Source organism: Gopherus flavomarginatus, chromosome 3 (assembly GCF_025201925.1).
Source record: "Gopherus flavomarginatus isolate rGopFla2 chromosome 3, rGopFla2.mat.asm, whole genome shotgun sequence".
NCBI lineage: Eukaryota > Metazoa > Chordata > Testudines > Testudinidae > Gopherus > Gopherus flavomarginatus.
Window position 1 is genome coordinate 149,093,025 of NC_066619.1, and position 25,278 is coordinate 149,118,302.

The 25,278-nt window shown below is 44.9% G+C and overlaps 2 protein-coding genes and 1 long non-coding RNA gene across 14 annotated transcripts in view; 1 reads left to right on the forward strand and 2 right to left on the reverse strand.

Annotated features, from left to right (window-relative positions):
* Positions 1-25,278, reverse strand: part of EPHA5 (EPH receptor A5) — a 420,893-nt gene that overhangs the window by 320,581 nt on the left and 75,034 nt on the right. The window lies entirely within an intron of this gene.
* LOC127048478 (zinc finger and SCAN domain-containing protein 20-like) lies at positions 16,574-19,357 on the forward strand. Its single transcript, XM_050948353.1, has 2 exons — positions 16,574-17,499; positions 18,757-19,357. Exons 1-2 carry the CDS (start codon positions 16,977-16,979, stop codon positions 18,828-18,830), a joined length of 597 nt encoding a protein of 198 aa, XP_050804310.1. The 5' UTR covers positions 16,574-16,976; the 3' UTR covers positions 18,831-19,357.
* Positions 17,544-18,740, reverse strand: LOC127048493 (uncharacterized). Its single transcript, XR_007773687.1, has 3 exons — positions 18,082-18,740; positions 17,924-17,976; positions 17,544-17,766 (listed from the first exon to the last, which is right to left on the reverse strand). It is a non-coding gene; the product is annotated as an uncharacterized LOC127048493 (long non-coding RNA).

Sequence of the window (25,278 nt, forward strand, 5' to 3'; positions counted from 1 at the left end):
ATGGATTTTAGATGTTTATTTTTTGCGCCCAGGTATGAAAATGTTATATTTGTAAGGATGGAGATTTTCAAAATCCCATGGCTGGTTCATTGCAAGTCAATGGGAGTTGTGCTCCTGATGTTTTTGGAAATCCCACCGTTAATAATCAACCTTCGTTTTTAGCTCAATCTATGCAATACGCCTAAGGAATAAAGCTACAAAAATTGTGGAGGCCACATGCCTGACAAACATCACGTCAATCTCTTGGCTGGTGTGTGCTCTAACCCATCTCTGTTTATTCAGGCTGTAAGCACTTTGAGACAAGGATCTGCCGGCTTACATGTTTATGAGTCCACTTTTGAGTACTATAACATAGTAAGTGATCATTATTTTTTTATGGCACTGGAGACTGGGAAGGGAGGCTTTTCCCCCTGGGATCAACCTGCCATAGATCTATCAGTTTTATTGCTAAAAGTGAATCCATTTCAGAGAAGAATAAGCAAGAGCACATCCCCTTGGTCACATGTACATAAACTCCAATGCAGAGAGAGAACTGGGAATTCATATTGCAACCCAATGACTGATGCAAACACAGGACACCTTTACTTTGCTACTTATGCCCATCAATTTGAACGGCACAGCCTCTATGTACAAAGCTAACAGAACACTTGCTTTCAAGACAAAGTAGCGTGTGAAATAGGTTAGCACACATTTACTGAGGGTCATAAGTAACTGATGAGATGCTTAGAGACATAGAAGACAAACCCATTCCACTTCTGATCATTCACACAGTTACAATTTAGGTACAATGTACTTATTATTCCACTGCCTTTAAACAACTTTGAAGCAAACACCGAATACATAGCATTATTCTGTAATTGGAGCAGATTAAATTACTTACATAACACAATTTAATGTATGACTGGAGCACCGGGGCCTGCCAAAAGGCAGCTAAACTACCTCTTTAAACTGAGTGCATAATAGCAAATGTAAAACATCATCTTCAGTTCTTTTCCTAAAATCTTGGCACCCTTAGAAAGCCAAAGGGCTGTAATTTGCAATTGCAAGTGAAGAGTTTATTATTCATCTGTGCTGCTATGTTTTTGCCTGGGGCAGCGGGAGCAGGAAGCACTGTACCCACAACACACCTGTGTGTTTGCCTGGAAAGTTACCTTTAAAGGGTTGGGTCTTTGTATGGCTCTCACTGTAAAGGTTATGAATCACTGTTGGAACTAAACCCTTAGCTTTTCACTATTGTTATTTATTGTTTGTTCTGGGGTAGCCCCTGGAGGTTCCCGGCCCTTTCATGCTAGCCATTTTACATTTTACATGCTTGTTTCTGGTGATTTGTCTGAGTGGGTCTGGTCTGAGATGAACATACACTGACACTGACACACAACACAGAGCAGACAAAGGAGCCCCAGCCCCAGTTCCACAAAGTTGTGTGAAAAGTCACAAGGCAGACTTCCCCTATCCTGAACAACCTCATGCTGGGCCAGTGAATGGGGGTGGGGGTGGGGGAAGCAACACATATAAGAAAAAGTTGATCCCTGCCCGCTATATCTCAACTATCAGCACAGAGTCTGATATCCGTACTCACTTCTGGACTGCTGGAGGAATCAGGTACAGTACTTCTCAATATTCTGCTTGGCACATCAGATGGGGCATGGGCCATCAGGGAGCTAATTACAAGTCTCTGGTTCTACATTGCCTTGGCATGAGTTAAAGCAGCCTAGGGGCTGCTCTCATTTACATCACTTGGTGCAAGGTCACAAGAAGGAGCAGTGGAGTAACAGAGAGCTCTATCATGCTCCTTTCCCCATCTCTGGCAGCCCTCTCCCTATCCTGGCCCACCCATTACAAGGAAACAGATGGCATGTGCACTGGCTTTGTTGGCTTTATACCAGCAGGGAGTTCCTATCCACCACAGGCATTCTTCACTGGGTATTTACAGGCAGAATCTGGCCCTGTGTCTTTGATGAGTCTGCAATGCACCATGTATACTTCTGGGACTACATATATGGTTGTTGTTATTACGATTCTAGCTATTCCTTTCAATAAATAATGCATAAATCCTTTCTATCTGCTTGATCCCTGCACTCACTGAGAATACATCCCTAAATCCTCTAATGAACTCCAGACATGTCATGATACTAGCTTTCATCAGAGTATGTTTTTATTATCATCTAACATGGAAACAAGTTACACTGTGTGTTAGATTAAGTTGTGTGTTTGAAATTCCACCCTCCCATACACACAGACAAAAACTGCAGCCTCGCAGTCCCAGTCCCACTTCAGGAGAGCTTAATTTCCACCAGAAGGAAATTCAGCAAATGGAAACAGTACACATGCAAAACAAGATGGGCAGTAAGGAAATGAGTCAAGATTTCTGAAAAATATTTACTTGCAGCTTTGCATATGCAGAAATCTTGAAAATTCCACCATAATAATTTCAGAGAGACTGCAGAAGAGGGCTAGTTAATAAAGGCTACATACGGTCAAATTCTGTAGTCCTTACTTTTCCCAAACTTCCAGAGACGTCAGTGCAAACGTCTTCCCAAATCCCTTGATGACATAGCAACGCTTTGCAATGGTGTCTGCTGTATATGCCTGTTTTGTATTCAGAGTGATACAAGAAGAGTGCAGAATCAAATTCATGTTGAAAACAGAAAGGGAGCCTAGTGAAGCACTTGTTTCTGTTTGAAGTGAAGATCATATGCGTAAGGGACCTGGATTCTATTCTCAGCTCCTCCACTGACCTGTTGTGTGATGTGGGACACCTCACATCCCCTCTCTGTGCCTCAGTTACCCCTACACACTTTATCTCTTTAGACTGTCAGTTCTTTGGGACAAGGAGGGTCACTCTCTATCTGAATGTACCGCACCTAGCACAATGAGGCCCTGAACTCAGTTGGAGCCTCTAGGTGCTACCACAATACAAATAACAATAATAATACTAGTCCCCATAAGAAGTAACCTCCTGCCACTTGCTTACATATGGCAATGCCAGGAGTGTATTAACTACACTGACTACAGTTTACCATGTGCAGGTTTCAGTAAGAAAAGCAACTTAAAGTGAAATATGAGAAATATAACTCAAAAAATAAACATCTCCCAAAAGACTTTCCAAGCTTTTTCCTTACAAAACAAAACCAAACAAAAAACCAATTTCAGGCCAGCCTCATGGTACAGAGAGAGATTCAGGCTGCAGCTTAGAAACACAGGGCCTGATTCTGCAGGACAAGGAGCACTCTCAGATGCCACAGACTCAAACATGAGTCCCAGACACTCCTAATCTTACAGCACTGAACCCTACGGGTGCAGGAAATGATTCAGATTCCTGAACACCGGTTCAGTGAAGGTTGCAGAATACTACGGAGGTAAAGTGCTTTTCCTCTGGAGGAAGGAAGGATTAGATGAATCACAATATAGTAAAACTCCTGCTGCTGGATGACTCATAATGCTATACTGGTGTCAGGGAATGCTAATTACCAGACCTCTGAACTAAGAATGTATTTATGTTACCTAAAGAGAGAGAAAGTGAGTGTGATTGCCCTCAAACCCCCCTCCCCCCCACCACCACCACACACACATTTTAAATCAGGCTGGGATGCCATATGCAGCTGAAATGCACCAGTAACAGCATGCATTTCGCAGCTTACACCTTCAGTATGATGCTCCTGAAAACACAGTACTAGATCCACCACTGGTGTAAACAGACAGTGCCCCACTGACTTCTGTGGAGCAGTACTGAATTAAATAAGTAATCTCGTATTTTACACTCTCTAGGAGGCATTTGCCCCAACCAAAAATAATAAATAAATCAGTATTCTAATCTAAAACCACAGCCCCTTGTTGATATTTGAAACACTGTTTTCAGACTACATGAAGCACACGATGTAAACTGTATATCATAAATATAATTCTACAGGATTAAATATGACAATCGTATATCAAGGTTTTGTTATTGGAAGTGAAACCATTTGCTGCAGATAAAGGCCCAGCAGAATAAAAGCTTGATTACTGTGATGAATAATGCATATTGCCTATGGTACTAATTAACCTTGTACTCAAGTAAGAAATTATGGAACAATAAGGCCAATTTGAAAGTGTCCCGACACTTTTCCCAGTGGCATCTGGCAATCACACTGTGGAATATTGAAAAACTGAGTCTATTAAACAAGGAAGATTTGCTCAGTAACTCATACTTTTTTGTATATTTCTCACGTGTTCTGTACAAATTGTTTGCTGTATGTATATACAGGATAGAAAACTCATAAGCTACTAGACAAACAAAACTGTCAGACCTGCTTTTCACATGCCCTCATGTGCACACCCAGGGACAGAGGCAGAGAACATGCACATTTGACTCAATCCAGCCACATTTCTACAGAGTCCGGTGTATGTGTCTGGAGTCAATCAAGTTTAGAGTTAAGCAAACGAGAAGCATGCCAATATTTGCTCAGGGGTCAGATCGTATCTTTCAAAAAGTGAACCTTTGCAGGAAACCTTCTTGCACCTTCCTCTGAAGCATCTGGCCACTGTCAAAGAGGATACTGGGTGAGGTGGATCTCTGCTTTGATCTGGTCTCTCCATGCCTAAGCAGCTTTACGGTGTGTCTACAGACTAAATCCAGCCCATTATGCTGTGCAAGTAGTTCCAACGTAGATATTGGGGATGGAACATTTTGGGGACCACACACCAAGGGTCTGTGTCCACTCACAACAGCGAAGGTGAGCCACTGGAGGAATGGGAGAAATTACATGGATCCACTGGTTACGAGCCCAGACTGTGCTGGGTGTAGCTATGGAGTGATTCCACTGGCTCTGTGTCCTCTGGGAGTAAAGGTCCCTTCCCTACAACATCTCTCTCAGTCTCTGGGGCTATGGGCCGGCTTCCAGGATTTGGCTCAACATGCTATAGTGCTGTCCCTTATGCCATCAGCAGTGGCCACTAGATGAAGCACAAGCTGCTTTCAGGAACATCCTTTAAATGCAGTACCAAGCCTACCACAGCCATTAGTACTTTACAAAGTATCCTCAAAGTATCGTATAGCTGTTGCTTTATTTTCAACTGTTCGTTGAATTCAGATCAGATGAATGCTACAGAGCCAGATTCTGCCCTCAGAGATGGCATGTCTAGGAGTCATGCAGCTTCAATGGGAGTCACACACACATCTAGGGGCAGAATTTGTCCTTTAGTTTAAAAAACAAAATCTTTGAACGGTGACAAAGAGACTGTCTGGGAGTCTTTCTCCTGCCTCCGCTGACATCATTTTCCTTTTACATTGAACTAACTGTCAGAATGTTTGCAACTGCCTGATCAAAACAACTGTAGGAAACCCTGGGACAAAATACGTGAACTTAAGTGCCCAACTTTCCACTGTAGTATTCTCAGTTCTTTCTGGGTTTTGTACAACATTTATCTCATGACTAATCTATCAAATTGACATGGATAAACTCATAAAAAAAAACAACTAGTACCAAACTAAAAAGCAAAATAAAAACCATTTTAAAAATATAAATCCAATACAAATGGATTGACTACCAAATTTTCAAGGCAGCCTTCCACCTGACTTGTACAGCCAAAGACCATATCTTCTAAGAACATGAGAATGGAAATGCTGCATCAAACCAACGGTCCATCTAGCCTAGTATCCTCCTTCCAACAGTGGCCACTGACAGATACTTCAGAGGGAATGAACAGAACAGGGCAATTATCCAGTGATCCATCACCTGTCATCCAGTCCCAGCTTCTGGCAGTCAGAGGTTTGGAGACACCCAGAGCATGGAGTTGCATCCCTGACCATCCTGGCTAACAGCCGTTGATGGACTTATTCTCCAGGAATGTATCTAGTTCTTTTTTGAACCCTGTTGTGCAGGTTGACTGTGCACCATATGAAGAAGTACTCTCTTATGTTTGTGGTCTATTAATTTCACTGGGTGACTGCTGGTTCTTGTGTTAACACTTACTTATTCACTTTCTCTACAACCTTCATGAATGTATAGACCTCTAGCATATCCTCCCTTAATCATCTCTTTTCTAAACTGAATGTCTCAGTCCCTTTTAATCTCTCCTCATCTGGAAGATTTTCTATGCCCTTAATCATTGTTATGCCCATCTCTGTACTGTTTTCCAATTCTAATACCTTTTTCTAATACAGGTGACCACAACTGCACGCAGTATTCAAAGTGTGGGCGATTACGGATTTATATGGTGGCATTATGATATTTACTGACTTCTCTCTCTTTCCTCATGATTCCTAACATATTGTTAGTTTTTTTGACTGCTGCTGCACACTGACTGGATGTTTTCAGAGAACTCTCCACAATGACTCCAAGATCTCTTTCTTGAGTGGTAACAGCTAATTTAGACCCATCATTTTATATATATAGTTGGGATTATATTTTCCAGTGTGCACTTCTCAACACTGAATTTCTTCTGCAATTCTGTTGCCCAGTTTTGTGAGATTCCTTTGAAACTCTTCGCAGCCTGCTTTGGACTAATCCATCAGCATCAATTCTGTATCATCTGCAAACTTTGCCACCTCATTATTTACCCCTTTTATCAGATCATTTATGACTATCTTGAACAGCACTCTTCGCAGTGCAGATCCTTGGGGAACCCTGCTATTTACCTCTCTCACTGTGAAAACTGTCCATTTTTTCCCACCATTTGTTTCCTTTATTTTAACCAGTTACTGGTCCCTGAGAGGACCCTCCCTCTTATCCCATGACTGCTTAATTTGCATAACAGCCTTTGTGAGGCTCTCTGAAAAGGATTTCTCAATGTCCAAATACACTATATCCATTGGATCACCCTTCTCCACATGCTTGTTGACCCCCTTAAAGCATTTTAATAGATTGGTGAAGCATGATTTCAACTTACAAAAGCTGTGTTGTATCTTCCCCAACATATTGTATTCACCTGTGTCTCTGATAATTCTGTCCTTTACTATAGTTTCAACTAGTTTGCCTGGTATTTAAGTCAGGTTTACCAGCGTGTAATTGCCAGGATCACCTCTGGACCCTTTTTTGACAAATTGGCATTACCTAGCTATCCTTCAGTCGTCTGGTATGGAAGATGATCTAAGTGATAGGATACGCACCACAGTTAGCAGTTCTGCAATTTCATATTTGAGTTCCTTCAGAACTCTTGGGTGAATGCCATCTGGTCCTGATAACTTATTGCTGTTTAATTTAAGACTTTGTGCCCAAACCTCCTCTACTGGCACCTCAATCTGGGACAGTTCCTCAGATTTGTCACCTAAAAAGAATGGGGTTCAGGTGTGGGACTCTCCCACACATCCTCTGCAGTGAAGACAGCTGCAAAGAATTTATTTAGGTTCTCTGCAGTGGCCTTATCTTCCTTGAGTGCTTCTTTTACATCCTGACCATCCAGTGGCCCCACTGATTGTTTGACAGGCTTGCAGTTGCTGACCTACTTAAAATATTGCTTTCAGGTTTTGTGTTTTTTGCTAGTTGCTCTTCAGATTCTTTTTTGATCTGCCTAATTATACTTTTACACTTGACTTGTACTCCTTTCTACTTTCTTCCTCCTGCAGATATATGTCTAGTTATGCATAATGGCTAATTACAAGCAGAAGTGCCTATTTGTACATGTAAAAATGCATTTAGGCACAAAAGAAATATGAGATTCTGAGCAAGCAAACATACATGGGATAATATTGAGTATCCAAATTTAGGAGGCTGCTTTAAAAACTCAGCCCTTGGAACAAAACTCAGCCCTTTGCCCAGTGCCCACCTTCACAGAAATAGAAAGACCAACAAGAAGCATGGCCAGTTTTGTGGGTCTGCTCCATAGTGGAGGGGCAGGTTGGAAGCCCCCATGCAAGAGATCTATGTCGTGGAGCTATGTTAAGCAGGGATTCTGTCCTTACCTCTATGGAGGTGGATTCTGGGGGATGAGGCCTGTAGATCTGCAGCTATGCCAATCGCTCCCAACAAACATGTATGTGTACAAGAGAAAAGCAGATGCCAAGAGGGAGGGAGGAAGAGAGTAAACAGCTGCTCCACAGCCTAGGGAAGGACTCACACCCCTTCAGAGCACTCCTACATCCAATCCACTTACTCTGGATATGCACAGGGTCCAGGATTTGCCCCTGTATTTAGTCTTAAGTATTTAGTCTTAAGAGCAGTGTGAAGAAATACCTCTCATATCACATCTGTGGAGCAGAATGAAGAACTACATGTGGCCTACATGAGTTTTAGCCTGCATATATAGAAGAGTGTGATCCAGGGATCTCTTGGTGACAACTGGCAGAGGGCACGGGGAGTGTATAGGGTTTTACAGGGATCCCCTGGGTCAGATGTATGAATTATAGTTCACCAAAGGGGGCAGGTGAGATCTCTATCTAGAACCAGTAGTCCACTGGTCATCACCATCACTGTGAAATGTGTATACGGCTAATATTGAAGGACATATGTGTCTATTTAGTAGTCAATCCATTTGTATTGGATTTATATTTTTAAAATGGTTTTTATTTTGCTTTTTAGTTTGGTACTAGTTGTTTTTTTTATGAGTTTATCCATGTAAAATTACATCTTAAGGTCTTGAAACCAAGACAGGACGTGAGGAGATGACATACCCCCTGCCTCCAAGGAACATTGCTGAGGTAACAGATGCCAATCTCTCTGTCTCTTCATATGGATATGATGTAGTGTGTGCCTCACAATGCAATATGTGCAGAAGCAGTGCCAGGGTTTTTGCCACCCTAGGCAGCAGTGCTCCTCCTCTAAGCATTCGGCGGCGGGGGGGTCCTTCCGCTCTGCGTCTTCGGGGCACTTCAGTGGTGGGTCCTTCACTTGCTCCAGGACCCGCTGCCAAATTTCAGCCGAAGACCCAGAGCGGAAGGACTCCCCACTTCCGAATTTCCGCCAAGGGTGGCAAAATGCCGCCCCGCAAATCCTGCCGCCCTAGGCGACCATCTAGGGTTGCCTAGTGGAAGCGCCAGCCCTGAATATGTGGTATTTGCATACTGAGCCAAGGGTTAAACAAGAAAGCACAAAATCTACAAGAGAAGGATATACAGGGATAAAACAACCAGCAGGGAGGTGCCTTGTCCATGAAAAAGAACAATGTATTGATCTGATCTATCTAGGGATGCAAACAGACTGGGATCATTCACCAAAGAGCCAAGCAGACAACAGGTTTCTCTCATGAATGAAGCGTTCTAAGCCAGCCTGTCTGTAAAGCACTGCAAGGACTTTGGGTGAGCATTGCTCTACCCGACATGAGAGTATCTTGTTAATCAAGTCTAGGCTCTAGACCAGGGGTCGGCAACCTTTCAGAAGTGCTGTGCCGAGTCTTCATTCATTCACTCTAATTCAAGGTTTCGCGTGCCAGTCACACATTTTAACGTTTTTAAAAGGTCTCTTTCTATAATCTATAATCTATAACTAAACTATTGTTGTATGTAAAGTAAATAAGGTTTTTAAAATGTTTAAGAAGCTTCATTTAAAATTAAATTAAAATATAGAACTCCCCGGACCGGTGGGCAGGACCCGGGCAGCGTGAGTGCCACTGAAAATCAGCTCACGTGTCGCCTTTGGCACGTATGCCATAGGTTGCCTACGCCTGCACTAGAATTTATTTGTTCCCAATATTTCCACTTGCCTTTACCAAGAGTCTCCCTCTACTTTGTTATACCGGTTTTCACTCTAAACATATCTCAGTGCTGGATGTTAAGCGGAGGTGCTCCTGGCGTGCTGGGTATATTACTTCCTTGGAAGCACCCAATCTGTGAACACTGTGAGAGACCAATGGAACAAGGTCCGGATGATCCAGGGGGACTTTGGAGAGGTCAGGGGTTGGGGTGTGCTTATTGCTGCATACATGTAAGGTACACACTCCCGGTGTTAATCCTGTGGGGCTATATGTGGGCAAGCACCAATGGGCAAGTCTCTTTTTTCTCGGGTGTGATCAAAATTCTCCTTACTGGCCTAAATTCCTTTTTCACATGAATGACCAATTAAGTCTCTCAAGCCTGTACGCCTGGTGGTGATTGATGGTGGGCGGGGGGGCCACACTGCCCTGACCTGAGATCTGTCCATTGGTATTACCACTGTCTAAACTCCCTGCCGCTAGCTTTGTCAGGGGAAGCTACTGCTGTCACAATACAAGCGCAAGCCCTAGCAGCTGTGACACATCATTTGTCTGGGCAGCAGAGTATGCCTGGAAGGCCGACTGCTGTGCTTTGGTGGAAGTGTGTAAAACAATCAAGCCCAGTTAAGCAAACCAGTTTTGACATATTAGATTATGCTTGAACTGTGAGGGCACAAAACAATGTAAAAACTCTTCTAAAAAGTCTTACAGAAATAAATTAATAAAGGCCAGCAGAGAAATGGCACGGATGCTCAGATAAAAATAAAATAGAATGGGCTGTGGAGGAAAAGTAAAATTCTAACAATTTTCATAGAATTCAAGGAGATGTCTATTGTCCAAAAATTGCCTTGTGCTGCATTAAAAACACATTTATCAGACTTTCCTATACCTTTGTACAACCATGAGTCCTGGAATGTACATCAGGGTACACTGGAAATTAATCTGATTTCACTTTTGTCATGGTCACTGATGAGTATCCTGGTAACTTTTACACAGGCTTGCTGCTCAGGATGGTTGCGTTTATTTGTTATCTATCCAGTGCGGACAGCATGCTCCGCGACATGCAAACATATGCAGAGATACAGTATCACAGTGTTCATGGACCTCACAATTAATAATCACAGTTCCACCCATCCTTCAGTTGCATGCATCACCTTGAATTCCCCCCACCCTACCCCACCAGATGGATTTCTTGTAGTAATTAATTTGGGGGATTGATTCTGATTTCCACTAATGTAACAAAGGCTTCTGCCCATGCTCTAGGCTCCTTGGCATTCCTTTAACAAACACAGATCATTGATTTGGCACAGCGCTCCTGTTATCTGGAAGTCCATAGTCATGCCTCTAATGAGATCTAGGCAATCGGCTATCTGCAAAGCCATTCAGAGCTAGGAAGCTGCGACCCGCAGGGTACTTTCGCCAAATGCCAAATTGTCACATCCCCCTCTCTGTCCTAGGAAGCAGCTTTTCCATTCACTCTGCAGTAATTAAAACACTTCCCTTCCAGACAGCTTTTGAACATGATGACAGCGATCTCCAGTATTGATTGTGACCAAGGTGACCAGACAGCAAGTGTGAAAAATTGGGACAGGGGTAATAGGAGCCTATATAAGAAAAAGACCCCAAAATCGGAACTGTCCCTATAAAATCGGGACATTTGGTCACCCTACTTGCAAATGGATAAGAGACCATTCCAACCCCATGTAATACATCAAATATATCATTAGAGGAATTAGCATCATAGCAAAGGGACCCTAGGACCACATGGCAGGTATGCCCTTCACTCAGTGAACAGTAACCTTGACTCACAAGTACAATAAGCACATCATTGTCTTCCTATGGACACCCATTTCATGCAGTCCGTATCAGTCATTTACTACCTGTGCACAGATATAACCTATATAGTAGAAAGCAAGGGAGGTAGTGGAATCTCCTTCCTTAAAGGTTTTTAAGGTCAGGCTTGACAAAGCCCTGTCTGGGATGATTTAGGGTATGTCTACATCTACAATTTTGCAGCGCTGGTTGTTACAGCTGTATTAGTACAGCTGTATAGGGCCAGCGCTGCAGAGTGGCCACACTTACAGCAACCAGCGCTGCAAGTGGTGTTAGATGTGGCCACACTGCAGCGCTGTTGGGCAGCTTCAAGGGGGGTTCGGGGAACGCGAGAGCAAACCGGGGAAGGAGACCTGCTTCCCCGCGGTTTGCTCTCGCGTTCCCCGAACCCCCCTGCAAACCGCAGGGAAGGAGACCTGCTTGCACGGGGGTTCGGGGAACGCGAGAGCAAACCGGGGAAGGAGACCTGCTTCCCCGCGGTTTGCTCTCGCGTTCCCCGAACCCCCCTGCAAACCACAGGGAAGGAGACCTGCTTGCACGGGGGTTCGGGGAACGCGAGAGCAAACCGGGGAAGGAGACCTGCTTCCCCGCGGTTTGCTCTCGCGTTCCCTGAACCCCCCTGCAAACCGCAGGGAAGGAGACCTACTTGCACGCGGGTTCGGGGAACGCGAGAGCAAACCGGGGAAGGAGACCTGCTTGATTACCAGAGAGGCTTCCTCAGGTATGCTGCGATACCTGCTTATTCCACGGAGGTCAAGAAAAGCGCTGGTAAGTGTCTACACTTGATTACCAGCGCTGGATCACCAGCGCTGGATCCTCTACACCCGAGACAAAACGGGAGTACGGCCAGCGCTGCAAACAGGGAGTTGCAGTGCTGGTGATGCCCTGCAGATGTGCACACCTCCTAAGTTGCAGCGCTGTAACCCCCTCACCAGCGCTGCAACTTTGTGATGTAGACAAGCCCTTAGTTGGGGATTGGTCCTGCTTTGAGCAGGGGTTTGGACTAGGTGACCTCCTGACGTCCCTTCCAACCCTGACATTCTATTATTCTATGAAAGCAGCAAAGAATCCTGTGGCACCTTATAGACTAACAGACGTTTTGGAGCATGAGCTTTCGTGGGTGAATACCCACTTCTTCAGATGCATGTGGTGGAAATATCCAAGGGCAGGTATATATATGCTAGCAAGCAAGCTAGAGATAACGAGGTCAGTTCAGTCAGGGAGGATGAGGCCCTGTTCTAGCAGTTGAGGTGTGAAAACCAAGAGAGGAGAAACCGGTTCTGTAGTTGGCAAGCCATTCACAGTCTTTGTTCAATCCTGAGCTGATGGTGTCAAATTTGCAGATGAACTGAAGCTCAGCAGTTTCTCTTTGAAGTCTGGTCCTGAAGTTTTTTTGCTGCAGGATGGCCACCTTAAGGTCTGCTATAGTGTGGCCAGGGAGGTTGAAGTGCTCTCCTACAAGTTTTTGTATATTGCCATTCCTAATGTCTGATTTGTGTCCATTTATCCTTTTCCGTAGAGACTGTCCAGTTTGGCCGATGTACATAGCAGAGGGGCATTGCTGGCATATGATGGCGTATATTAAATTGGTGGATTGCAGGTGAATGAACCAGTGATGTGTGGCTGATCTGGTTAGGTCCTGTGATGGTGTCGCTGGTGTAGATATGTGGGCAGAGTTGGCATTGAGGTTTGTTGCATGGATTGGTTCCTGAGCTAGAGTTATTATGGTGCGGTGTGCAGTTACTGGTGAGAATATGTTTCAGGTTGGCAGGTTGTCTGTGGGCAAGGACTGGCCTGCCACCCAAGGCCTGTGAAAGTGTGGGATCATTGTCCAGGATGGGTTGTAGATCCTTGATGATGCGTTGGAGGGGTTTTAGCTGAGGGCTGTATGTGATGGCCAGTGGAGTCCTGTTGGTTTCTTTCTTGGGTTTGTCTTGCAGTATTATTCTATGATTCATTTAGGATCTATATTTGCATATATACACTAACCACCCGACTCTCTGTCACCCTCAGGCCTCTTTCTATCGCTCTGGCAGTGCAGATACCTTTATACTTCCAGAGTGCTATAAACGGGCTTTCATGTAAATGAGACTCAGGTCTCGGAATATGCACATCTAGAGTAAGATTTTCAAAAATAGGAGCCTGATTTCAGGCATGTAAATGGCTCGATTTTCAGAAGTGCCGAGTTCCCAACTGCTCCCATTGACGTCAGGGGGAGCTACTGGGTGTTTGGCACATCTGGAAGATCACGTTTAGACCTAAGGATATGTCTACACAGCCGATGTTACAGTGCTGCCGTGAGGGGAGTAGCTGGTGCACCGCCTTCTCTGTCGCTTTACAGACCTGCAACTTACATCACTTGAGGGAGGGGAGGGGGGTTCACACCCCTGAGCGAGGAAAGTTTCAGCACTGTAAGAGGCAGTGTAGACGAGCCCTATGTAAAGATTTAAGAACTCAGCTTTAGGCTCCTATTTTTAGAAAATCTTCTGTTTCAGTCACACTTTGCTTGACTATACCCTTAAGCACATATTATGCAGTTTTAAAAAAAAAACCCTATTAAAATACTGGAACAGTCAAACTTTCAAAAGCTAGAAAATTCTCCAATATGGTTAACTGCAGTCCAAGTCTCAGCACTGAAGAGATTTTACTTTCTTAGGCACTTATGAAAATGCCTCCTATTGCAGTCACACGTGGTACACAGAGTATATGTGACTTGATTTATGTTAACTAGTGAGTTTTTTTAACAGTCTGTATTAACTGTTTCTCAAGTTACATTGAAATGTCATTAATCTAAAATGCCAACATGCTACTAAACAACTCAAAGATCATTCTCAACCAAGGCCCACAGTTAGCACCTATTCAACATACATCTATCTCATCTTTGCTTTGACTTTACCATCCTTTATTTTCTCCCATATCACCCTGGTCTAGAAATCTGCCTGCTAACAGCTCTGATATATGACCTGTAATTCTACTGTGCCTGTTTCTCTATTTATACAATTATTTGGTCTAATAAAATATGTTACTTCACCTACCTTGTCTCTTTATTGTCTTCTCATCTGTACTTCATCGTACTTTCTTCTTGCTAGATGTGGCCTCCTCACATCCTAACCCCTTTTTGCCCGAATAAATGTCTATAGAGGCAGGCTCGGGGTGGGGAGGGGATTGAAAAGGGGAAGTACCTCATGGATCGGGTCAGTTGTGTCAGTTTCCTTTTTTAGGTTCGTTTTAGGTATATTTTGTGTTTGCATAGCACCTCAGCCATGAGGTCTTGGCCCAGGACTGGGGCTCAGAGGTGTTGCTGCAATACAAGTAAAAAAATACTAATAAATAAGGGAAATAGGATTTCTTGTGTTGAATTTTAACATTTGAAATGGTTGGCATGTCTTGAGATATGATGTTTAGAATTTGTGGCGACTATTTTTGTTAATTACAGGGAGCCAAAGAAATGTGGTTTCAGCCCAAGTTTATAAGAGAATTGTGTTTAAATTTTCCAGTGCCCAAGTTAGTAAAGATGTTTCTAAAAACTTACACAAAATGTAATTGTCCTCTGAAGAGCTATTGTGATAAAGTCAGAGACTAAAGTCAGTCATCAACATGTGAAATAAGTGCCACTCTCAATGAAACCTTAGCTCTGAGCTGTCTATCATTGCTCCATGTTTATGTAGGGATAACTTCTCTGATGATCAAAAAGGCCAAAACTCTAGGGAAGTCACTGGAATTATGCCTGTTTACATCAGAGGACAATTTGCCCCATTATGTACTGAGAGTGTCTATATTACATGTTCATCCTATAAAACAGTGTCACTTGTTTAAGGCAGTATTTGTGCAATGAAACAAAATAAAATGCGAGCTGCAAAATTCTACACTTAGGGCAAAATCCCGCCTCCAATGAAGTCGATGGTGTCACAGGCAATGGAACTGCTCCCTATGAATCCAGTCAGGACTCTGGTGAAGTCTCCTCTCTGTGAGCAGACTGTCTTCAGTCTGCTCACACAGCTTCATCTTCCTGGGTCTGACCTTGGAGCATTCAGCATCCTCTGCCCCTCCATGCGCTTCCCACAGTGAGCCCACCCAGTCAGAGTCCTGGGGAAACCAGAGGGTACTGCACCCCAACTTAGCAGTCAGTCATGACTGTCAGCCAGCCAGTAAAACAGAGGTTTATTAGATGACAGGAACATGATCTAAAACAGTTTGTAGGTACAGAGAACAGGACCCCTCAGCCAGGTCCATTTTGGGGGGCAGTGAGCCAGACACCCACGTCTGCATTCACTCCATGTCCCCAGCCAGCCTCAAACTGCAAAACTCTCCAGCCTTTCCTCCTCTGGGCTTTGTCCCTTTCCTGGGCCAGGAGGTCACCTGATCTCTTTGTTCTCCAACACTTTCAGCTGGCGTCTTTGTAGAGGAGGGGCCCAGGTCATTAGTTGCCAGGAGACAGAGTATCAGCCATTTTCTGTTCAGCTAGCATCACATCTGCCCTCTAGGGCTCTGCCACAATAACACCCCCTTCTCTCACCACCTATATACTTAAGAACTGCATAGGGGAAACTGAGGCACCCACACAGTATTCAGAAAAAACATTATGACTATTCCCGCTTCATCACAGATGACAAAACTCCGAATGACATCAACAGAGCCAGAATTCCAGCACCAATGTGGGCCCAATGCACGTTTAAATGGCCAAGATATAAAGCCCTGCAAAGAGGAAGTTTTATAGTTGAAAAGTCAACACATCATTAACTACTGCTAAACGCTATTATAATAAGATGTACAAAACCGAAAACCTACTTCATGAGGAACACAACATACAATAGTACCTCTGATTTTAATACCTGATGTAAAGTTTGTAGAGTCAAATTGTTTTTGAAAACTGTAACTGAGAAAGCAGCTGAAAAGTCAAGGAAGACCACAGCCATATGAACTGGGAGGCACCATGACTGACAAGTATTGTCTTCCACATCGCCTCTCCCTATGCCATAATACTCTCTAAAGAATTTTGCTTTGCTACAAGGAGGCCTCCATTCAAGTCTTCTCAAAGATCTGTATTCAAGTAAAACTAAGCAGTTTTTCTGGGAACAAACATATACACATAACCTGGAATCTGCCCCAATTTGAGGACTGTAAATTGTCTTTTGATTTATAAGTAAGGGCTTGTCTACATCAGAAAGTTGCAGCGCTGGTGAGGGAGTTACAGCGCTGCAACTTTGAAGGTGTACACCTCTGCAGGGCATCACCAGCGCTGCAACTCCCTGTTTGCAGCGCTGGCCGTACTCCCGTTTTGTCTCGGGTGTAGAGGATCCAGCGCTGGTGATCCAGCGCTGGTAATGCAATGTAGACACTTACCAGCGCTTTTCTTGACCTCCGTGGAATAAGCAGGTATCCCAGCATACCTGAGGATACCTCTCTGGTAATCAAGAAAACTCCTCTGCCCTGTGCTCACCTGACCCCTCCTTTAAATCCCCCGGGAAATTTAAAAAATCACCTTCCTGTTTGCTCAGTCAGGCGTGGAGTGCAATTAATCAATCAATCATTCAGCGACCATGCCTCCACGCAACAAACGAGCCCCAGCATGGACCAATGCAGAGCTGCAGGATCTAATTAGTGTGTGGGGAGATGAGGCTGTTCAAACACAGCTGCGCTCCAGAAGGAGAAACTACGATACCTATGGTCAGATATCGCAGTCCATGCTGAGAAGGGGCCACGAACGGGACGCCTTGCAATGCAGAGTAAAAATTAAGGAGATGAGGAGTGCATACTGCAAAGCCCGTGAGGGAAACGGACGCTCAGGAGCAGCCCCCACAACCTGCAGGTTTTACAAGGAGCTGGATGCCATACTTGGGTGTGACCCCACCGTGAATCCTAGGAGCACGATGGAGAGTTCAGAGCAGGGAGAAGTGGGGGATGGTGTAGAGGATGAATACAGTGATGCTACTGGCGTTGAGGGGGACACCCCAGAGTCTCAGGACACAGGCAGCCAGGAGCTCTTCTCCAGCCCTGAGGAGACTAGCCAGTCACAGCAGCTGGAAGCGGACGTTGATGAGGAAGCTGAGGATCGTGCTCGTGGTAAGTAGATTGCAATGCTCTGTCCGTCCCCCACCCCCCCCTTCCAAGCGTGAAACCTGCCCTGCGGTGTGCTCTGTCCGTCCCCCACCCCCCCTTCCAAGCGTGAAACCTGCCCTGCGGTGTGCTCTGTCCGTCCCCCACCCCCCCTTCCAAGCGGGAACCGTGTCCTGCGGGGTGCTTCTTCCTCACCGATCCCCCCTTCCAAGCGTGAAACCTGCCCTGCGGTGTGCTCTGTCCGTCCCCCACCCCCCCTTCCAAGCGGGAAACCTGCCCTGCGGTGTGCTTCTTCCTCATCGATCCCCCCTTCCAAGCGGGAAACCTGCCCTGCGGTGTGCTCTGTCCGTCCCCCACCCCCCCTTCCAAGCGGGAACCGTGTCCTGCGGGGTGCTTCTTCCTCACCGATCCCCCCTTCCAAGCGTGAAACCTGCCCTGCGGTGTGCTCTGTCCGTCCCCCACCCCCCCTTCCAAGCGGGAAACCTGCCCTGCGGTGTGCTCTGTCCGTCCCCCACCCCCCCTTCCAAGCGGGAACCGTGTCCTGCGGGGTGCTTCTTCCTCACCGATCCCCCCTTCCAAGCGTGAAACCTGCCCTGCGGTGTGCTCTGTCCGTCCCCCACCCCCCCTTCCAAGCGGGAAACCTGCCCTGCGGTGTGCTCTGTCCGTCCCCCACCCCCCCTTCCAAGCGGGAAACCTGCCCTGCGGTGTGCTCTGTCCGTCCCCCACCCCCCCTTCCAAGCGGGAACCATGTCCTGCGGGGTGCTTCTTCCTCACCGATCCCCCCTTCCAAGCGTGAAACCTGCCCTGCGGTGTGCTCTGTCCGTCCCCCACCCCCCCTTCCAAGCGGGAAACCTGCCCTGCGGTGTGCTCTGTCCGTCCCCCACCCCCCCTTCCAAGCGGGAAACCTGCCCTGCGGTGTGCTCTGTCCGTCCCCCACCCCCCCTTCCAAGCGGGAAACCTGCCCTGCGGTGTGCTCTGTCCGTCCCCCACCCCCCCTTCCAAGCGGGAACCGTGTCCTGCGGGGTGCTTCTTCCTCACCGATCCCCCCTTCCAAGCAGGAACCAAGGCATCCCACTAACATGGGAGAATTTTAAGCAAAAGTACTCACCCCATTGCTAGACATGTCTTAGCTTTCTTGAACTCTACAGTGTTATGTGAGGTATGTGAGAGGGATGCTACCTACAGTTTCCAATGTCCTTCAAAAGTTGATAATAAACAATGATGCCCCTGTGTATTACATGTCTCTATCTCTATTTTTTCTAGACAACTCGAGTAATGCGGCTGTGTCACCGGCCTCACGTAGATTGCAGAATTTGAGGCGCAATCCTAGGAAATGAAAAGAGGAGCTGATCAAGACCGTTCTGAACCACTACAACAGGGAAAGTAGGAAGACTGAGGAGTGGAGAAAAAGTGTACAGGAATGGAGGCTGACTGAAAGCAGGAGACAGGAATTGTCTGCCAAAAGAATAGCCAGGCAGATGATGAGACTCCTGTCTCGCCAAACCAAGTCTTTTGAGTCTCTTGTAGCCATGCAGGCAAATATATACCGTGATAACCCACAGGCTTCCAAAAGCAATGTTCCTTGTCCCCCTGTGTATCCTCAAAATAGCTTTATGCAGCACCCAGTTCCTTATTATCATCAGCTGCCCCCAACACCTATAACATCACCTAGTAACCAAGATATGTTTAATTCTTACCCAGTGCACTCCACCCCCATCATTCTGCAGCAAAGTAATGGTGAGTTGCATCAGACGGTTACAATTGAGTAAAATAGGAAATAGTAAAACCTCTGAATGTACTGTGAACCACCCATACCCCCTTACCTGTTTTTTACTGTATGACAAATAAAAGGTTTTGGTTTGTATTTCTTTCCATATGTTTTATTGGTGATAGAAATGGCTAATTATACACAGCAAGGTAAAGCAAAGCACAACACATACACCAAACATTACTGCTGGCTCTCAGCATCAAATTGCTCCCTTATAGCATCCCTAATCCTTGAAGCCCTTTCCTGGGCCTCCCTATTAGCCCTGCTCTCTGGCTGAGCAAACTCATTCTCCAAACGTATAACCTCGGAGGTCCATTCCTCACTGAACCTTTCACCCTTCCCTTCACAAATATTATGGAGGGTGCAGCACGCGGATATAACTGCGGTAATGCTGCTTTCCATCAAATCTAGCTTCCCGAACAGACTGCGCCAGCGAGCTTTCAAACGGCCAAAAGCACGCTCCACAGTCATTCTACAGCGGCTCAACCTGTAGTTGAAACGTTCCTTGCTCCTGTCAAGCTTCCCAGTATATGGTTTCATGAGCCATGGCATTAATGGGTAAGCGGGGTCTCCCAGAATCACGATGGGCATTTCCACGTCCCCTACTGTTATATTGTGATCTGGGAAAAAGGTCCCGGCCCTAAGCCTCCTGAACAGGGCACTGTTCCTAAATATGCGTGCATCGTGCACCTTTCCAGGCCATCCAGAGTAAATGTCAGTGAAATGCCCACAGTGATCCACAAGCGCTTGCAGAACCACAGAGAAGTACCCCTTGCGATTAATATACTCCGATGCCAGGTGGGGTGGAGAGATAATAGGAATATGCGTCCCATCTACTGCCCCTCCACAGTTAGGGAAGCCCATTTCTGCAAAGCCATCTAAAATGTCCTGCACGTTACCAAGAGTCACGGTTCTTCTTGTCAGTGTTCGATTAATGGCCCTGCAAACTTGCATCAGCACCATTCCAACGGTGGACTTTCCCACTCCGAACTGGTTCGCCACAGATCGGAAACAGTCTGGAGTTGCCAGCTTCCAGATTGCAATAGCCACCCGCTTCTCCACAGAAAGGGCATCTCTAAATCTCGTGTTCATGCGCCGCAGGTTGGGGGCGAGATCATCACAAAGTCCCATGAAAGTGGCTTTCCTCATACGAAAGTTCTGCAGCCACTGCTCGTCATCCCATGATTGCAGGACGATGTGATCCCACCACTCAGTGCTGGTTTCCCGAGCCCAAACGCGCCGGTCCACGGAGCAGAGCACGTCTGTTATTGCCACTAGCATTGTACTGTCTGCATATTGATGCGATTCAGTACCATCGTCCGACTCCTCAATGTCAGTCACACGCACATTTAGCAGCCTAAGGATTAGATCCACAGTAAGGCGAGATGTGCTGGCAATAGTCATTAGTAAGGTATTCAGTACCTGAGGATCCATTCTTGAAAGATAATGCAGAAAAACCGCTTTAGAGTCACAATGCTGCCACAGTGCTCCGCATGTGTACCAAAGCAACGCTGGCCGTTGGAACAGGAACAGGAAGCAGAAGGACAATCACACTTCCTTCCCCTTCCCACAAGCCCCAGCGCCGCTGTGGGACGAGGTGCCCTGTGGGATAGCCGCCCACAATGCATCACTCCCAACAGCGCTGCAGTGTGGCCACATCTAACAGCACTTACAGCGCTGCTAGCAGTAAGTGTGGACACTCTGCAGCGCTGGCCCTATACAGCTGTCCTAATACAGCTATAACAACCAGCGCTGCAAAGTTTTAGATGTAGACATGGCCTCAATATGACATTGGCACTTCAAACTTGCCGAGCAAATTTTGATCCTTCATTTCACCTATTGTAATCTTATTGTTTACTCTATAATCCAAGGGATAACAACAAAGGTGGGAGCAGGGGGCTAATTGTCCTACCGGGAGGTGGTTGCATAGTAAATCAGATTGCATGGAACAATAAGGTTAAGTCAGACAAAATAATGGTTCCAAATCTCCTCTACTAGGGTGTGCTGCTACAGAATGAGAAAGAGATCTTCAAAGTCATTAGGAGTCATTACCATACTAACTACATTTGTGGTATAGTGTGTATACTCCAATCACGTTTCCTATAACTAAGCCCTATTCATGTGCAGAATAAAACAAAGAATAAAGCAATATTTAATCAATCCTGCTGTGATGTGAGTTTGATTTCAGGAAAACACTCAACTGCTTTTACCGAATATATCAACCCCAGAATGCACACAACTCTACAGAACAAACCATTCCCACTTCAGCGATAACCGCCACTTTGCTAAAAAGCGACAGTCATGTCATTTTCTTCATGTTTAAAAAAACTAAAACACACAACACAGCCAAAAGCTCAGCTACTTTGATATTGGTTGGTAGTGTGCCTAATTAAAATCAACTAGGCTCTTCAGCTCATAATTATATGAACGCCTAATATGCTGCACTCCCAGCCAATTTTGTTTTAATCACAAAAATGCTCCAGTAGTATGAATGATAAGCACAGAACTCCCTGTAGTCTTGACACTATATTTCTGAATTCAGTATTTTCCATGTACTGTGTATTTCCATCACTGTTTTTCCTTGCTATGCAATCACCTCCCAGTAGAACAATTAAAACAGGTTGTTTTTTTTAAATGCACTGGACTTTGCTTGCTATCCATTATACCTCTAGGGGGAAATCTTGCTTGCCTTTCTCACGTGAGTTGTCCCAAATGGGAATACTCCCATATTCTTCAGTGTTTTTAGCTTTGACAATGATCAACCGTTTGAACTTCAAAGCCAGAATGTAGCAGCTCTTATATGTGTGGTGCAAGAGAGAGGACAGGGAAAATGCTTTTCCCTTAGAATATCAGTGTTGGAAGAGACCTCAGAAGGTCATCTAGTCCAACCCTCTGCTCGAAGCAAGACCAATCCCCAGACAGATTTGTGCCCCAGATCCCTAAGTGACCCCCTCAAGGATTGAACTCACAACCCTGGGTTTAGCAGGCCAATGCCCAAACCACTGAGCTATCCCTCTCTTCCCCTTCTGTACCCACTCCTGCACTGGAGGTGGTGAGACCTCCTGCACATTGCAGGCCACAGAACCTCACCCACCCGCTCCTGTAATAGACCTCTAACCTCTGCCTGAGTGCCCGAGGTCCTCAAAACACGATTTAAAGACTTCAAGTTACAAAGAATCCACCATTTACACTAGTTTAAACCAGCAGGCGACTCTGCCCCCATGCTGCAGAGGAAGGCAAAAACACCCAGGGTCTCTGCCAATCTGATCTGGGGCAAAATTCCCGCTGATTTTAATGGGGCCCGGATTTTACCCAGAATATCCTGTTTCCACTCACTGAGCTCAACATGGGTGGCCTACACCCAAAGACAACCTAGCTGTAGAAGGTCATGCTCATTAGCAGTCCAGCTTCAGTCCTAATGGGAAGTGCGCACACTGAACACACATGCCTCTACGTTTGTGCTATCTGCCTCAGCCCTCCGCAGGCACTGAGCCCTCTGATACCACTGCAGCCATGCCACTTTGCACCAATTCCCTTCCAACACACCTGCAAAGGCCACAGTCTGGCTAAATCTCTTTCCATTACTCAATAAGCAAGCAAGGCACGGAGAAGTCATTTGAAACAGCTCCTCAACTGCAGCACTGTCTGCTGAAGATTAGTAACTTTGCTTTGCCTCTGAGTAAAGCAGCAACACAATCACCTGGGAGTTGATTCAGCAGGTAAACTTTTGAACTATGGGAACTTGGATACCTTTGTCAATGACTTTTAATTAAATCCAAAGCAGAAATTTGTCAACATAGATTTTCTTTTTTTTTTTGCTGAGAACTTTGTTTCTGACTAAGAATCCACTTCTTTCTTGGCAATAACTAGCAGGAATTTCAACAGAAATAATGAACAGTAAGCAAAGAAAAAAGTTTGGTTAAAAAATACTGCTTCAGCAAGTTGACTTAGAAATAGTGAAATAATAATTAGGTTAGATCATATTTCAAGAAAATAAAGCTGTTTAAACATTCCTAGTTGTAAAAAAAAATAAACTACAAAATATTTCTTCAGTTGGCAATTCTTTTCAAAAGCACACACATTGTCCCCCAGTCATTTCCAAAGAAGTTCTTCCCTTGTAAAGACTGGCATTAAAATAAGATTTGGCTTAAATTTTCTTCCATTATTTTGCAAGATCCTGTATAATTACAGTGCGTTCCTGTTTCAAGTTGGCTAAAATTGGCTTCCTACTTTTACCACTGCCTCATGCCACTTACAGCTGGAAACTGGAAAAAAGGTCATTGTATTCCTCTGAATTCATTACTGTCCCTTGGTGTAGTTTGTTTCTAATTCATTTCACTTCTTTAATTCTCAAATATTTGTGATTCTACTCTGAAAACTGATTGTAAGAAAATGGCATTGCAGGGCATGTGTTCACTGCATTCCAATCATTTCCATTTTGGTTACTCAGAGTTTACTGGTAAAAAATGTCTTTTCTACCTAGCAGCCTTGCAAATTTAACCTGGGATCTGAAAGTCAAGCTGGGTTTTCTCCCCATCATGTGTACCAGAAAAAAAGGTTCCGTAGCCCAGATTAAAGCCTAGATTTTCAAAGGTATTTAAGTGCTCAACCCCCAGTGGTATATCACCTAAATATCTTTGAGGATTTGAGACCATGTCCTCAATTACAGTTGCGTAACCCCATTGTTGCCAGTAGAATAACACAGGTTTAACTGGCAGGCTGCATAACTGGAACTTTGTAGACAATTCTACCGACAGCACACATTGAAGACAGGAAAGAAGCTTCCTCCCTTTTAGCTGTGTCGGTTCTGCAGTGTTTAAAGCAGTAAAAAGTAGCAAAACCATATTGCTTGTTACTAAAATGGAACGATAAAGCTGAATACATGCAGGGAACAGATCTGCTGAACCAGAAGGTGCCCTTTTTACATAATCACTTTTCAAGGAATATCAGCTCCTTATGTAACTCCCCTATAGGGAGCCCAGATGCGTGCAGTAAATATATCCAAAATTACAGTCACAGTAAAAAATACAGATATTCAGATGCAGGAAGTAGATAAGAAAAAAAAAGATTAGAAAGTGTCATTTGGGCCAGATCCTAAGATTGTGTAAATCATCAAAGCTCCATTGATTTCAGTGGAGCTACTATCAATTTGTACCAGCTTAGTATCTGGCCCTTTGCCAACTGAAATGCACTCCCTGATGAGGCCTGCACAAGAGTGGCTAAATATCACCAACCAAAACTGAAACTTGGTACGACAGACAAGTGAATATTGTCAGAGATGCTTTTAAGAACCCGTTGAACCAGGGCTAACATAACCGAGCCAAAAAGAACAGGATACCGTGCCCAATCAATACTGTGGAAAGCAGTGTACCTACATGGGGAGTGCTACCTTTCATTTTTATTATTAGCATGTGCAGCAATTTATTCATGTGAATAATAATAAGCCTTGTGCACAGGGCTTTTCACTAGCATTTTCCCACATGGTGACAATTTATCACAGGTTATCTCATGACAGCTGATGATAAAGTGGCTGAGTTGCAGAAAGAGGTATGAAATACAAGAAGTTTTGTTTGTTAGATAAATACCATTTGACTGCCCATGTTAATTGAAATAATAACTGAATTATATAATGAGATTAAGCCATGTCAGATGTGTCGCCTGAATGTCCCAAGTGATACAAATTGCTCGGTTGCTGCTGCCAGCTCCTCCTTCATAAAGCACCCTGATGACAAGATGATGAATTGAAGATATCATTGCCAATTCATGATTTTTAGACAGAAGGGATTTCAATCGTTCCCTCATGTTTGTGAGGGTGAGTGACATTTGCATCATCGCTAACACAAGAATGGAGTCTGCTATGGGCCAGACAAGATGTTATGACTCAGTGAACATTATCTTTGGAGGGGAAATGCCAATAAACAAATTCAGGTTCTTCTGTGGTGGAAACACACCAGTGTATTGTCCCAGTGCAGAGTATAGCTGAAAAATAATCTGGATTATGTAGCTCAAGCCTAAAT

Coding starts and splice junctions, on each gene's coding strand:
- LOC127048478 (XM_050948353.1), top strand. CDS start 16,977: ATGCCTCCACGCAACAAACGAGCCCCAGCATGGACCAATGCAGAGCTG. Junction 17,500..18,756: donor AGCTGAGGATCGTGCTCGTG/GTAAGTAGATTG, acceptor TATTTTTTCTAG/ACAACTCGAGTAATGCGGCT.